Raw genomic sequence first — 16,408 nt, forward strand, 5'->3', positions numbered from 1 at the left:
CCAACAACGATGAGACAGCCTATAGGGAGGAGGTCGGAGACTTGGTCAGAGACAAGGACAGCAACCTCTGCCTCATCATGATCATAAAGGAGATTGCCGTGGACTACAGGAAAAGGACGACCGAGCACGCCCCCATTCTCATTGACGGGTCTGTAGTGGAGCAGGTTGACAGCTTCAAGTTCCTTGGTGTCCACATCACCAACAAACTAACATGGTCCAAGCACACCAAGACAGCCATGAAGAGGGGACGACAAAACCTATTCCCTCACCGGAGACTGAAAAGATTTGGCATGGGTCCTCAGATCCTAAAAACGGTTTTACAGCTGCACCATCGAGAGCATCCTGACAGGTTGTGTCACTGGTTGGTATGGCAACTGCTCGGCCTCCGACCGCAAGGCACTGCAGAGGGTAGTGCGTACGGCCCAGTACATCACTGGGGCCAAGGTTCCTGCCATCCAGGACCTCTATACCAGGCGGTATCAGAGGAAGGCCATAAAAATTGTCAAAGACTCCAGCCACCCTAGTATTAGACTGTTCTCTCTGCTACCGCACGACAAGCGGTACCGGAGCGCCAAGTCTAAGTCCAAGAGGCTTCTAAACAGCTTCTACACCCAAGCCATAAAACACCTGAACAGCTAATCAAATGGCAACCCGGACTATTTGCATTGCCCCCCACCCCCCCCCCCCCCCCCCACCCATGTGCCCCCGCACATTGACTCTGTACTGGTACCCCCTGTGTATAGTCTCGCTATTGTTATTTACTGCTGCTCTTTAATTATTTGTTATTCTTATCTCACATTTTTTGGTATTTTTTGTTGTTGTTGTGGGTATTTTCTTTAAACCTCATTGCTGGTTAAGGGCTTGCAAGAAAGCATTTTACTGTAAGGTCTACACCTGTTGTATTCGGCACATGTGACAAATACAATCTGATTTGATCTGGATTCGTTATCCCTTTCATGCCATGACTCCAGTCCACTTACCGATATCTGAACAATGGAGCCTCATCAAAATTGCAACAAGCGGTTCTGTGAAAATGTTATTTAATCAGAAGCCACCGCCAGATTTCTGGATAGGGCTGCGCTCAGAGTATTGTGCCTTGGCAAATCGTGCTCTTAAAACACTGATGCCCTTTGAAACCACGTACCTATTTGAGAGTGGATTCTCGGCCCACACTAGCATGAAAACGAAATACAAGCACAGACTGTGTGTGGAAAATGACCTGTGGTGAGTTATTCACAATTTTTGATGAACAAATAAGCTTTTATATGTAAGATGGCTAAATAAAGAGCAAAATGTTGTATTATTGTATTATTATTTGTGCCCTGGTCCTACAAGAGCTCTTTGTCACTTCCCACAAGCTGGTTTGTGACAAAACCTCACACCCATTCTTATGTTTAATAAATGTATTGTATAGTGTGTGTGTGTGTGGCAGGCTTATAATGATGGCAAAAAACAACATTTGAGAGTGCGCTGACCCTGGTGCTAGAGGGGGTAAGCAGCTGGAGGTTGAATGATTGAAGGGGTACGGGACTAATACAAGTTTGGGAACCACTGCTCTAGAGTCTAGACAATCCTATCCGCCAATCAGGGCTGTGTATCTAAATATGTTTACATTTGTATCAACACGCCCACACAATCAGACTGAGCATTTCAATGGCAATGACAGGGTCAAGGAAATGATACAAAAATATTTTGAGGTTCTTTTATGAAATAAAAGTGATTTATTTGAAATGTATTAGTGATGATTTAAAAATAAAATAAAAAGACTGCATGGGGGCTCTAAGGCTTATCACAGGGCTTTGAATTCATCATAATGATGATTCTTAATAATACAGCATAACCTCGGATTGTAGCCTAATTGTGATGTCAAGGATGTGGACTACAAACTTTGAGGCAGCTCTAAGAGCGTTGATATCTTATCTTTCTTGATTAATGTCATGTTGTTTAATATTTATAGTTTCTTCATAATGCGTCTTGTACTGTGTATGAATAGTTTGACCTACATTACGAAACCCCAGTCAGTATTATTTAAATCATCCCTAGGAAATTTAAATGAGCCTCATGATTTACATACATTCACAAAAAAACTGCAAGTCTCTTTCTCTCACTTGATCTCACACCTAAACTATAGCCTACCATAGCCTATCAAAACAAATTTCCTTGTTAGAAATGTTTACTTTTTCGTTGAATAATCAAATCCTCCTTCTGCAAGATAATTTTACTCCTGCAACAAAACTGGTCAAATTAAGATCTAACATCTGTATTTGTGGGGTAAACAATATTCATTAAAGTCTTTCCTTTTTTTACCTTCACTCTGTGCCATGATGTGTGATTCATTTTCCTCAATCATTGCCATTTACTCAGTGAGACAATTATTTTGTTTTCATTATGTTCTTGTAGTATTTCTCAGCATTCAGTGGCTTTCCAGCATTTTATTACCAGCTTTTCAGACAAAGTTATGAAAAAGGTGAAAGAGTCGACATAACAAATTGGAACAAGACAGGAGATAGTGTCTAGTGTTCAAAGAGATTGGTCTATTTTGTGGTTTGATGTTCTTTTTCAGTTCAACGCTGTTGTTTTGTTTTCCCTTTTTCTTCTTCAGATAGTCATCTTTCTATTTCAACCCATTGTTCTCCATTGTTGAGATGGTTTTTGAGGCAGATTTAAGTTCATTTTTTAGGCTTAAGGTGGTAGCACTCCCCCACTAGTGTCCTGACTGACATGTCCTGACATGTCCTCATGTCCTGACTGACATATTCAGAGGACTAAGAGGTCATGAGTGATAACACCCGACTAGCATGTTTCACATTCTGCATGATCTACGAAATCCTCTATTTCAGGGTTTTATTCCAAGCCAAGCCCTTCTTCCCTGTTTCAGGGTTTTCCATATCCATACAGTGACATCAATTTTTCTTTTACACTTCTGTATTTTCTCCAATTGTCTTTTACACTTCTGTATTTCCTCCAATTGTCTTTTACACTTCTGTATTTCCTCCAATTGTCTTTTACAGTTCTGTATTTCCTCCAATTGTCTTGCCACTGTGTGTCTCTTCAGAAACTGAGCGGAAGAGAAGAATATTATTCTCTCAATCAGATTGATATTAGCATCAATTGCGGTATTTGTCCAAATAGCATTTAACTAACTGTCATGAAGACTATCAAACAGCAGAGTGATTTGAAGAGTACCTGTCTAGATGACACAATAATGTACTCATGCATATATTGTCTCTTTTTCCCCCCTACAGCTTTTACCGACAGATCCCCCAAAGAAGCCAGACCCAGTCACTTCAGAAACAGTCGTATTCTGGGGACTGCGGTTATGGCAAGTCATTGGTATCTTCTCTATGTTTATTCTAGCAGTCAGTAAGTATTTCTCTAAACCTGTCATAGTAGTATATCTGCCAGACATTCAAGACTATTTATGAAATAAATATTTACATAAATATACAAATACCTAGCAATTTCACATCAATCCTCCATCTTCCAATTCTATTTATATAAATCACATTAGTAAAATGAATGTACAAATCAGTCAGTCAGTCAAGGTACAATGCTTCAGCCCAGCATAGTCCAACTAATTTTCATACAGAACAGATTGATCGCATGACACATTGAAATGCATATCATTTGCTGAATTGTCATGATGGTTATTGTGAGGGAGGGCTCCAAATGGTCATGGTATTGTCTGTTTATGTTTGCTTTATCGACCACATGATGCATGGTTCAATAAGGGGAGGAGGAGGACAACACTACACAAGATAAAAATGAAATTCTACTTTAGTCATAATTCATCGGACATCTAAACAGTAATAACTAAACCATGTCATGACAGAAAACCGAATCAACAAAAAGGAAAGTAGTTTGATAATAGCTGATATTGAAGTGTCACTATACAGTAATATACAGTGAGCTCCAAAAGTATTGGGACAGTGACCAATTTTAATTGTTGTTTTGGCTCTGTACTCCAGAACTTTGGATTTGAAATGATAGTCCTAAATGAATCGTGAACAATGATGAGTGAGAAAGTTAGACGCACAAATATCATACCCCGAAGACATGCTAACCTCTCACCATTACAGTTACGGGGAGGTTAGCATTTTTTGGGGGGTATGACATTTGTGCATCTGTAACTTTCTCACTCATCATTATTCACAATTCATTCAGGATTATCTGTAAACATGGTAGCATCCACATTAATGTAGAAGTGTTTAGAAACATATTCTATTCTTTATAAAAGTGACTCCAAAATGACACAATACATGATTTACCATTAATTTCTATTGGGCACAAAATAATCTGAAACACAACCAAAACAAACAGCAAATGCATCCAACAAGTTTGTAGAGACACAAGCTTGATGTAGTCATTGCGGGCTAAGAATTTGGGACCAAATACTTAACTTTTGACTACTTTAATACACATAAGTGAATGAAGGGACTAAATAGAAACGGTTCACCAAATATGGATGAACATACCCCAAAATTAAAGCTGATAGTTGCACTTTAACCTCAGTCACTGTATCGTATAAAATTCAAAATGCTGGAGTACAGAGCCAAAGCAACAGAAAATGGTTCACTGTCCCAGTACTTTTGTAGCTCACTGTAAATGCTAATAGCTGTAAAACTGCAATGTCACAACGTTGTGATAGTAGTGTCTAGTTAAATACATATTCATATGTACTTCAGATACAAGCAAATAATATTCCACATGGGAAATACATTTATCTTTTATCTCTCTCTTTCTCGCCCACCTTCTCCATTTGCAAGTCATCACCCTATGCTGCATCTTCAAATGCCGTATCCCCAGGACGAAGAAGGAGATTGAGGCGCGACATGCTCAGAGAGTAGCAGCTAAGGACTACGCCAACACACTGGAGACTGTGCCTCCTCTCAACGAGCTCACAGAGATCCCAGGAGGTAAGTAATGCACTTCTCAGACCCTCTCTACCTCAACAACAGTGCGATGCACATTTTAGGACATCCCTACTCCCTATGACAAAAGTCCCTAGGACGTTGGCGTGGTGTACATTTTAGGATATCCCTTCTGCCTATGACAGAAGTCCCTGGGAGGTAGGTGCAGTGTACATTTTAGGAAATCCCTATGACAACAGTTCCTAGGAGGTAGGTGTGGTGTACATTTTAGGACATCCCTACTTCCTATGACAAAAGTCCCTACTCTCAACTTCCTATGAACTTTAGCACTTTTTAAAAATCCACAGCAAGGTTAGATTAAAGTGTGAGACTTTATTTCTAATTTGTAACATGTACCTTCCATTAGTAAGCACCTCAACTAGAGGTGTTTGCACCTTTTATTTACTTACTCTACTCTAAGAACTACCCTGTTTTTGATTTCAGAGAGTTTTTCAAAGGAGAGTAGACAGGGAACTGCTGAGTTTTATATGCTATTGATGAAATGTCATCTGCTAGGCCTTTTGATAAAGTAGGAGATCAATAACGGCTTGACACGGTTTTAACACGACTGGGCCCCTGACAGCTTTTGTATTCATTAGTTTGAATGTTTCTCTCAGATTTCATCACATTATGCTAATGGTTCGTCACGTTCTAACCATGCAGAGCTAAGATATATTTTTCTCTTATTTCCGACGGATAACACAGATCTCTGTCTGACCCTCTGGATACAAACAGTGTTTTGAATTAGTTTAGGGTGACATATTTTTCCTGTCTTATCTGATTGAAGATGAAGATTGGTCAACATACTCAGATAAATAGTCTTGGCCTCACAGGGTGATAAAAAAAAACTCTCTGGATGAGTGAATACAGGAAAATATACTCTGAGTGTACAAAACATTAGGAACCTGTTCTTTCCATGACATAGACTGACCCGGTGAATCCAGGTGAAAGCTATCATCCCTTATTGATGTCACTTGTTAAATCCACTTCAATCAGTGTAGATGAAGGGGAGGAGACAGGTTAAATAAGGATTTTTAAACCTTGAGACAATTGAGACATGGATTGTGTATTGTGTGTGCCATTCAGATGGTGAATGGGCAAGACAAATAATTTATCAGTTTGAACCAGTTTGAGTGTGTCAAGAACTGCAACGCTGCTGGGTTTCCTGTGTGTATCAAGAATGGTCCACCACCCAAAGGACATCCAGCCAACTTGACACAACAGCGGGAAGCATTGGAGTCAAAATGGCCCAGCATCCCTGTGGAACGCATTCGACACCTTGTAGAGTCCATGCCCAGAAGAATTGAGGCAGTTCTGAGGGCAAAAGGGGGTGCAACTCAATACTAACAAGGTGTTCCTAATATTTTGAACACTGTGCATAAATAATATATGCCATTTAGCAGACACTTTTATCAAAAGCGACTTATACCATGCGCAGACCGGATGCGCGCGTGCGGCATCATGTGCAAATGGATTTTGTCCCCCCACACCAAACGCGATCACGACACACAGGTTGAAATATCAAAACAAACTCTGAACCAATTATATTAATTTGGGTACAGGTCGAAAAGCATTAAACATTTATGGCAATTTAGCTAGCTAGCTTGCAATTGCTAGCTAATTTGTGATATGGGATATGAATTTGGGATATGAATGTTGAGTTGTTATTTTACCTGAAATGAACAAGGTCCTCTACTCCGACAATTAATCCACACATAAAACGGTCAACCGAATCGTTTCTAGTCATCTCTCCTCCTTCCAGGCTTTTTCTTCTTTGGACTTTATATGGCGATTGGCAACTAACTTTCGTAATAAGGTGAATTACCACAACCAACCCCAGTTCATCTTTCAATCACCCACGTGGGTATAACCAGTGAGGAGATGGCACGTGGGTATCTGCTTCTATAAACCAATAAGGAGATGGGAGAGGCAGGACTTGCACCGCGTTCAGCGTCACAAATAGAACTGACTTCTATTTTAGCAACGCAGATGCTCGTTAGCGCGCGAGCTGTGTGGGTGCAATGATTGAATAACATGTATGTGTACATTTATTTTGCAACGCTTGTGCGCGCGACGCTAGCGGTGTGGTCAGCATGTTAGTCATACGTGCATACATATTACAGATGGGTGGTCCTGGAAATCGATCCAACTATCCTGATGTTGCAAGCACCATGCTCTACCAACTGAGCTACAGAGGACCACAGGAATATAGGATATCTAAACTTCCATTGGATTAACAGTATAGCTTTAATTATAGGGCCTCTATGTCAGTGTCTGTCTCTTCATTTTCAACGGTTCTAACTTTCATGCCTTCTCTTTGGCTTCTTCCTCCTTCAATCTTTCATCTTCCAACCCTATCCCTTCCCTTTGACCTGTACCTTCCTCTCAAAACCCTGTCTTTCATCCTCTTTTCCGTTCTTCCCTTTTCTTCCTCCTCCCTTGCTTCATCCTCCCTATTTTCCTCCCCCTCTCTCTCCTCCCTGACCTCTTTCTCCTCTCCATCCTCCCCCTCCCCCTCCTCCTCTTCATCCTGTCCCTCCAGCCCTCCCGGACACTGCATCCCTCCCGACGGTCTCTGAGCAGGTCCAGGCTCGCAGCGCCAGCAGCAGCCAGCTCCCAGTGGTGAGAGAGGAGGAGGAGCTCACTGGCCCCCTAACTCAGCCCGAGACAGGATGACATTCCTCCCTCCTTCTCCTTCTCCTCTCTCCTTTCGCCCTCACTCAGCCTGAGACTGGATTACCTCCCTCCTTATCTCTTCTCACCTTCCCTCTCTCCACATTCCTATTTATATACTGACAAAGAGGGCAATCCACTAGAGGGAACATTGGAACATGCAGCTCAGGATTCAGTAAATCACAGAAAAGCATTGAATAGTTGAATAGAATAGTTCATTTAATAGATCAGCATTCATCGCTACTTCCTAGAAAGAAGGGCATGGACATTGTGGAGAATGTTGCCTGCTGAAGAGTAGTAGTTGCATGCGTTACGTACTTAAAATGCTCTTTGTTGATATACTCATCCTTGTCGATCACACATTGATTGTACATTGGACACAGAACTGCAAGTCCAGTATTTAGTAGGCAAATGTGGATGATGATAAAGTAGAGATTAATCTTAAGGCTTCTGTCGTTGATGTTGCATGTCTACGGCTGTCCTTCGTTGTTTTTCGTCTTTTTCTCTTTCTCCTTCTCTGACTCAATCTGTAATCTTGGCTTTATATAAATATATATATGATCTTTTATTTAAGCTTATACAGTAACACCCATGACAACCAACCCTGGTCCTGGAGAGCTACAAGGCATACAGGCTTTTTTCTCAACCTTGCACCAACAACGTCTTAATTATTAGTTGAATCGCATGTTTTAGTATGGGGGGAACAAATGCCTGCACACCATGTCTAAGGTTGGTGGTCACTGACATACTGTACTGTACTTGTCATTTATCTCTGTCTTTCTATCTGATCCAGGTGTGTGTGTTTCTGTACATGCCATCTGTTCTCTTGAAGTATCACACAGGCTTACATGGACATACATAGGTCTGGAATGAGAGACACCACAATATCAAATCAAATTTGATTTGTCACATGCGCCAAATACAACAGGTGTAAACCTTACAGTGAAATGCTTACTTACAAGCCCTTAACCAACAATGCAGTTTTATGAAAAAATAAGTGTTAAGTAAAAAATAGATAAGTAAAACATTTTAATAAATAGTTCAAGAGCAGCAGTAAAATGACAATAGCGAGGGTATATACAGGTGGTACCGGTACAGAGTCAATGTGCGGGGGCACCGGTTAGTCGAGGTAATTGAGGTAATTTGTACATGTAGGTAGACTTATTAAAGTGACTATTCATAGATAATAATCAGAGAGAAGCAGCAGCGTAAAAGAGGGGAGTGGGGTGGCAATGCAAATAGTCTGGGTAGCAATTTGATTAGCTGTTCAAGAGTCTTATGGCTTATGGCTAGAAGCCTTTTGGACCTAGACTTGGCGCTCAGCTACCTCTTGCCGTGCGATAGCAGAGAGAACAGTCTATGACTAGGGTGGCTGGAGTCTTTGACAATTTTTAGGGCCTTCCTCTGATGCCTCCTGGTATAGAGGTCCTGGATGGCAGGAAGCTTGGCCCCAGTGATGTACTGGGCCATACACACTACCCTCTGCAGTGCCTTGCGGTCGGAGGCCGAGCAGTTGCCTTACCAAGCAGTGACGCAACCTGCCAGGATGCTCTCGATGGTGCAGCTGTAGAACATTTTGAGGATCTGAGGACCCATGCCAAATCTTTTCAGTCTCCTGTGAGGGAATAGGCTTTGTCGTGCCCTTTTCATGACTGTCTTGGTGTGTTTAGACCATGTTAGTTTGTTGGTGATGTAGACACCAAGGAACTTGAAGCTCTCAACCTGCTCCGCTACAGCCCCGTTGAGGAGAATGGGGGCGTGCTCGGTCGTCCTTTTCCTGTAGTCCACAATCATCTCCTTTTTCTTGATCACGTTGAGGGAGAGGTTGTTATTCTGGCACCACATGGCCAGGTCTCTGACCTCCTTCCTGTCTCGTCATTGTCGGTGATCAGGCCTACCACAGTTGTGTCGTCGGCAAACTTAATGATGCTGTTGGAGTCATGCCTGGACGTGCAGTCATGGGTGAACCGGGAGTACAGGAGGGGACTGTCTTATTATTTTACAATTATTATGGATAAAATGTATTTTGGGACTGACTGTGTATTGGGATTACTACCATAATGAGCGTGTCAGTCAGAGACAAGCTTAATCCATTAGAGAAATCATAATCTATTTGAAAGAGTACATAATGTCACATCCAGCTGTATATTATAATGCAGCATCAGGGGATACTGGGGTTAATATGCATTTATTTCCGCAGCAAAACCTCTGCCGTGAACTTATAAGTATCAACCATGTGCTGAGAGACAGAGCGTAAGGGAGAGAGCGAAAGGGAGAGAGAGGGTGGAGAGAGCGAGAAAGAGGGGGTTTGGCATTTATAAAGGAAAAGGATAAACAGATATGTTTTATAAATCGTGGAGACTCATGAACCCCACACAGCTGTTTACCCCTGGATACATCCACAAGAGATAGTGAATTTTCCAGCAAATAGTAAGTGTTCCAGGGCCGCCTTCCACTAATTAAGAAATGAGTGAAGTATGCAATTTAAAATATGCATCTCTGTAACGCCTGACCTGATAGCTCTGTGCTGCTGTGTGCAAGTATTTGTGGAGAGAATGTATGCGAATTTCCTGGCCATATAATCCAACATATTATTGAGAATATATTCAGTTGGAAACAGAAATGACTATAATATGAATTAGTTATTACTTTATACTTGTGGTTACTGCATCTCCTGATCCATAAGATTCCATTCTGGGCATTGACAACAATGTTTAACCGAATAATTCATCTGCAACAAAGTGTCTCTGAGAATACTGACATAACTTCACTCTCAGAAGTTTTACTCACCACTTTACCTACATGACCTAAAATCAATATCGTTTCAGGCAGCCTGGATAAAAGTGTTAATGAAAAAGATAATCATGTCTGTGAGAACATTTGACATTCGTAGGAGATAGGTAGAGCAAAAACCGGACAGGAGGCAACGCTCAGGGGAGGACTAGGGACGAAGTGCAACTTCCCACTCCCAATTCTTTGTCATATGGATAAAGCTATTAAAATGAAAAGTAGACATTGTTCCAGCACACTTTGATCTGTCATGCTCTGAGTTGTGTCAGTTCTCTGGTGGCTCAAGAGCCTCCTGAGGCATGCTGTCAGACAGGGTCCACTTAGAACTGACTGATGCAACCTTCTCACTTCCTCACACCTTTCTCTATACAGTAAGAGAAATGCAGGAAGGACGGACACTCGCGCATACATATGCACAAGCACAAACACACGCAGGCACACATGCATAGTCACAGATCCACACGCACACCTTTCTTACACATCTTAGTCCCACAAAGAGGCGTAGGGTCATCTGAGAGAGATCACGTTACCCCAGGAAACCCAATGCAGGTGTAAAAAGTCTATACTTTATTCCAGGATACCCATTATGGGCGTCGGTATCTTTAGAAACAAGGTTGCCATATTCATGTCAGGGGAATTTAGCTAAAAGTGTCAGCCTATTTTCAATGCATCTCCTTGTTATTGCATTTCTATTTTAGTTGTTGTGTGTTCCACTTGGATTTAGTAGCGTCTATGAACAACATGATTATGAAGCCATGCATGTATGAAAGCGTGTATACTTACTGTATTTAAAATGTATGTAGGTCCATCCTTGTGATGTACTTGTCTATTAATGTTCTGTACTATGTCATGTTTTTTTGTTTTCTGTGGACCCCAGGAAGAGTAGCTGCTGCTTTAGCAGTAGCTAATGGGGGAGCCTAATAAAATACTAATTCTGAGGGTTATTCTGGTTGCCAAACGATATCCTCATGCATAGAGGGGTCAGGAGTGTGAGCGTGCATGTTGCACCTCAGCCTCCGCCGGACTGAATATCACCACCAGAGAGAGTGTTTTGTGTGAGTGTGTGTCTTCTCGGATTGAGAAAATAACACCATCAGTGAGAGGAGTCGTAGCCTTAGGTCGTCACAGCAGGATGGAGGACGATAAAGTGGTCACAATTGACATCAAGTGGCTTGACTCTATTTACACGGTAATTACATCGGCTGGTACAGTGGAATTGAACATGTGGGTACAGGGTACACACAGTGGATTGTATTTGACTGTTTGCGCAATTTAATGGATTTTGTAGTTCATTCATCTGAAATCTAAAGCAATAATTCTGGGGTGATAAAAGGCGGTGATTCGTTTGAGTATGTTCATGAATCTAAAATGATGTGTGTGACATATTCCACAGATGGGTATTACAGATAATCATTTCTAGTCAGAATTGAACAATGTACTTACTCTACCCTGTACCCATGTAAGGTACAATATAAACACATAATTAATAGAGACACTTAATGTGAAGCGTTACCCAAAAGGGTTGTCTACACTCTCTAGTGCAATGTTCCCCAACTCCTGTTCTTGTGTGTGTCTTATACCCTCAACAGCACACATTTTTGTTGTAGCACCAGACAACTTGTCAACTAATAATCAAGTCCTCAATGAGTTGAATCAGGCGAGTTTGTCCGGGGCTACAACAAACGTGTGCTGTTGGGGGTACTGGTGGACTGGAGTTGGGAACCACTGCTCTAGTGGTGATGTATAAAGACAATCGCCCCTGCTTCCCTAGAAGCGGTTCCCTTGCCTGCCTAGTCTATTTAGTGTCTACAGATGTCTGCCCCTGCTACTGTAGTAAGAAGGTGTGGTATAAAAGCAGCAGTATCATCTCCCTCTCAGCAGTGGTTCTCCCGAGAGCAGGAACTAGCACACTGGGGGTTCACCATGGGTGTCATGGAGGGGAGGAAGGGAGGCATGGGGAGGAAATCCTCACAGCTCTAGATTGTGACAAGTGGGAGCTGTTGAATTTCTCATTGTAGAAGTCATTGTAAGGCATGCACACAGTCTCGGTCTTCATGCTGTTTCAAATGCTTGGTTATAACTGATTGCATGTAAACCTCTGTCTCCAAAGGATGTTTGCCTTAGAAAAAAAATGATATCCACATACGTGTATGGATATGCTGGATTACGGAAGGGATATACCCATCTACCTTTTCAATTATTTCCATATGTTTTAGATCTATTTGCTTTGCAGTAAAGTCTCATTCCTTGACTTGTGCAAACAAAACTCATTGCATAGAACAAACATGGTTATTTTGATGTTGTGCAGTAGAGGCCATCTAGATTGTGATGTTTGTCATTATCAATCACCAGGATTATGAAATCCTCTGGAGGGCAGCGTGCCTATAGTCCTTGACAGCCTTCTGGTAGATTGAAACTTCCATTCATCAAATATTTGTTGATTTCAAATCCCCATAATTTGTTTCCCAACCAGCCCAGTACACTTATGAAACCTCATTAGTAGACAAAATAGGCTACGTTCATTAGAATGTAGAGAGACAGATGCACATTCATTAGAATACTATGACCCACTTTGCCGGGATTATATATTTTCCTTACCACATATTATTGCAGGAAGGGGTCTTGATGATAACAAATGTTGTTGTCGCGGCCTCCAAGTGATTGTTTCCCCTTGTGCTTTTGTCCTTCCTCCAGCTGTAGTTGTGGAGAAAAAAGAAGAGGTGACAACAGTCTCAGGAAAAATGGACGGTGAAAAGGGGGAAAAGAAGACCAAGGAGAAGAAAGAGGGCAAGGGTGCCAAGGAGGGAAAGGATGATGAAAAGGAGGGATCTGCTAACAAAAAAGGAGAAAAAGGGGAAAAGGGGGAAAAAGGGGGAGGAAAGAAAGGAGAAGCAAGTGAAGGAAAAGGGAAGAAGAGTAGAGAAGGGGAGAAAGGAGGAGGTGATAAAGGAGGAGGTGCAAAAGGAGATGCAAAGGGGGGAGCCAAGAAACCTCCTTCGAAAAAGTAAACACTGGGTCGGAAACACAAATTGTGCTAAACAACTTTTCATATGTAATTTTTTTAGTTGTCAATTTTGTATTTTTTGTTTTTGTAAAAATGATTGTACATAATGACAAAAAGTACATTAACTATAAAACAATATTTAACCCTTGTGTTGTCTTAAGGGTCAAAAATGACCCGCCACTATGTTTAACAGCAGAGAGAACCCCCTAAATGATATTTTTTCAACTTGAAATGTGATTACTTTTCCTAAGAAAAAGTGAAACATTGTCTTTGTTCATATTTCCATGAAAGCTGTACACCACCAGGGTACAAAGATTGTCTTTGGGTCAATTTTGACCCTGCAGTTATAAAATAATTTACACACCACATAAACCACAAAGACACACACACACACACACACACACACACACGAGAAATTGAGATAGTGTACTACTGATTGAATTCAGACAAAACGAAAAAGTTATTGTGCATGTGCAGCATCTCCCCTCCACAACCCCACACATGACTCAAGTTCACAGACAAAATTAAAACAATTTCAGACAAAATGAACAACATTTCAGACAAAATGAACAACATTTCTTGAAAGCATTGTTTACTAATGGGGAATGCAGTCAGAGGCTATAAAGGTGCTGCAGATGACAGTCCCCCCAGTTCTCTCTTTGCTGAAGCCATGAGTGCACATTTCAGTGCCCAACAGGTCGTAGATCAGATGTCCAGGAGGAACAAGAGAACAATGATTTAGAAGAGGAAGAGGTATCTGAAGAAGATGGGGAAGAATACAACCCAGAGCACGATGCATCATCTTCAGATGAAGAAGAAATCCCCCAAGCTGAAAGAGAGACATTTTTGTCAAATAACAGCAAAATAACATGGTCCTTGTCACCATATGACAACCAGGGCAGGATGGCAGCACAAAATGGCATAAGGATGACCCCAGGGCCCACAAGACATGCAGTTGCCCAGGACATCGCCCAAACATTCTACATGTTCATCACACCAGCCATCGAAAAAATCATCCTGGAGATGACAAATTTGGAGGGTTTCCGTAAGTATGGAGACAACTGGAAAAGGATGGATGAGATTGACCTGCGTGCCTACATTGGGCTGCTAATCTTAGGGAGTGTGTATAGGTCCCGAGGCGAGGCTACATGTAGTCTCTGGGATGCAGAGAGTGGAAGGGCGATTTTCAGTGCCACGATGCCACTGAAAGTCTTCACACTTTCTCAAGAATGCTACGATTTGATAACCGTGAGTCAAGACCTGCAAGACGTGTGAGACAAATTGGCGGCCATAAGAGAGGTCTGGGAGAAGTGGGTGGAGCGTCTACCATACCTCTACAACCCTGGGCCTGAAGTAACAGTGGATGAGCAACTGGTTCCATCCATCTGTAATGTAAGTGATTTTCACTGTTAATTTTATTATGTATTGCTGTAATTTCATTGATTTATGTGATTGTTTTCTGTGACACTGATACTAATTAGTGATAGTAATCTCCTTTGTCAACAGGTCGCTGTCCTTTCTGGCAGTATATGCCCAGCAAGCCAGCAAAGTATGGCATCAAGATATGGGTGGCCTGTGACACACAATCCAGCTACGCTTGAAAGATGCAAGTCTACACAGGGAAGCCGACCAGTGGAGGCCCAGACAAGAACCATGGGATGCGGGTTGTGCTCGATGTGACAGATTGACTGAGGGGGCACAATGTCACGTGACAATTTCTTCCCCTCTTATGAACTCAGCCAGCAGCTCCTGAAGAGGAATATCGCCATGGTTGGCACAGTTAGAAAGAACAAGCCTGAGCTCCCCCCTGCACTCCTCGCAACAAGGGGGAGAGAGGCCTTCTCATCAAAGTTTGCCTTCACCTCCACCACCACTCTAGTTTCTTACCTCCCAAAGAGGAACAAGAACGTGGTCCTTCTGAGCACAGTGCACAAAATGGCTGAGATAAGTGATTGTGAGGACAGGAAGCCAGCCGTCATCCTGGACTACAACCACAACAAAGGAGGCATGGACAACCTGGACAAGGTGATTGGAACTTACAGCTGCAGGAGGATGACTGCCTGGTGGCCCCTGGTCATTTTCCATAACATCATTGATGTGTCCTCATACAATGCCTTCGTGATATGGAACAAGATCAACCCTACCTGGATGCCTGATAAGCAGAACAAGAGGAGGGTGTTCCTGGAGCAGCTGGGAAAGGCACTTGTAACCCCACACATTCAAAGACGGGAGTGCCTCACCCACACAGTAGCCTTTGCAGCGCTTGTGGAAGTTGTTCAGGGAGCTGAATCTTGTCCTGATCCACCTGAGGCTGCAGCTGGGGCAGGCAAGAAGAGGAGATGCCAATTCTGTCCGCTAAAGAAGTACTGTAAAACAAATACTATGTGCAGAGCATGTGAGAAATATGTCTGCAAAGTCCATGCAGACACACTTGCATGCTGTCCTACATGTGCTAATTGGAGTTGATTGATTTATGTTCTTCACGTTTTTGTTTTGTATCTATTATCATATTTTATTCTTATTTATTGTTGTTTATACACTTTGTGGGTGTGTGAAATGGTAAAAAAAAAATGGGAGAAGACTAGCATTTTGTAGTTGAATTCCTCATTGTACAGTATATAAGAATATATCACTATGTTGCCAACAAAAGTTAGACTTATTGTTTCCCTTCAATAAAATGCATTCAAAACTACTTTCTGCACATTTCTGCTACTTTCTTAGGCTATACAAGTGCTATCTCTTGCTACAAAAAATATGTTTACACCTACGCAGTACCTTTAGCAATAATAATAAACCTTTACTTTATTAAAGAATACAATTATGAAAGGTGTGTTGTAATAACAACGAGTGGTGTCCACTGATTAAATGCAGTCTTTCTGCATTGTGAAGAGGGAAAACCCAGATATTCACAAAATGTGATGAATGACAGGTTGTTTCTTCATGCAAAATAGGGGTTTAAAATTCAAATAAGCTGCTTTATTTTAGGGGTTTAGTGAAGGCAGGCCATTTTTTACCCTAAGGACAAGGGAGT

At 41.8% G+C, this 16,408-nt stretch overlaps 1 protein-coding gene across 2 annotated transcripts in view; it reads left to right on the forward strand.

Annotated features, from left to right (window-relative positions):
- Positions 1–16,061, forward strand: part of LOC106599657 (uncharacterized) — a 31,995-nt gene extending 15,934 nt beyond the window's left edge. The window contains exons 2-5 of one of the 2 annotated variants that reach the window (XM_014190943.3): positions 3,246–3,363; positions 4,767–4,916; positions 13,068–14,769; positions 14,884–16,061. In XM_014190943.3, the coding sequence (XP_014046418.3) occupies positions 3,246–3,363; positions 4,767–4,916; positions 13,068–13,381 (582 nt within the window). In that variant the 3' untranslated portion in view covers positions 13,382–14,769; positions 14,884–16,061. Of the gene's footprint in view, positions 1–3,245; positions 3,364–4,766; positions 4,917–7,452; positions 11,318–13,067; positions 14,770–14,883 lie in introns of those variants that run through there. The other variant, XM_045714750.2, reaches the window with a different exon arrangement.
- The last annotated feature ends 347 nt before the right edge of the window (positions 16,062–16,408 follow it).

Source organism: Salmo salar, chromosome 03, assembly GCF_965601325.2.
Source record: "Salmo salar chromosome 03, fSalSal1, whole genome shotgun sequence".
Classification (NCBI taxonomy): Eukaryota; Metazoa; Chordata; class Actinopteri; order Salmoniformes; family Salmonidae; genus Salmo; species Salmo salar.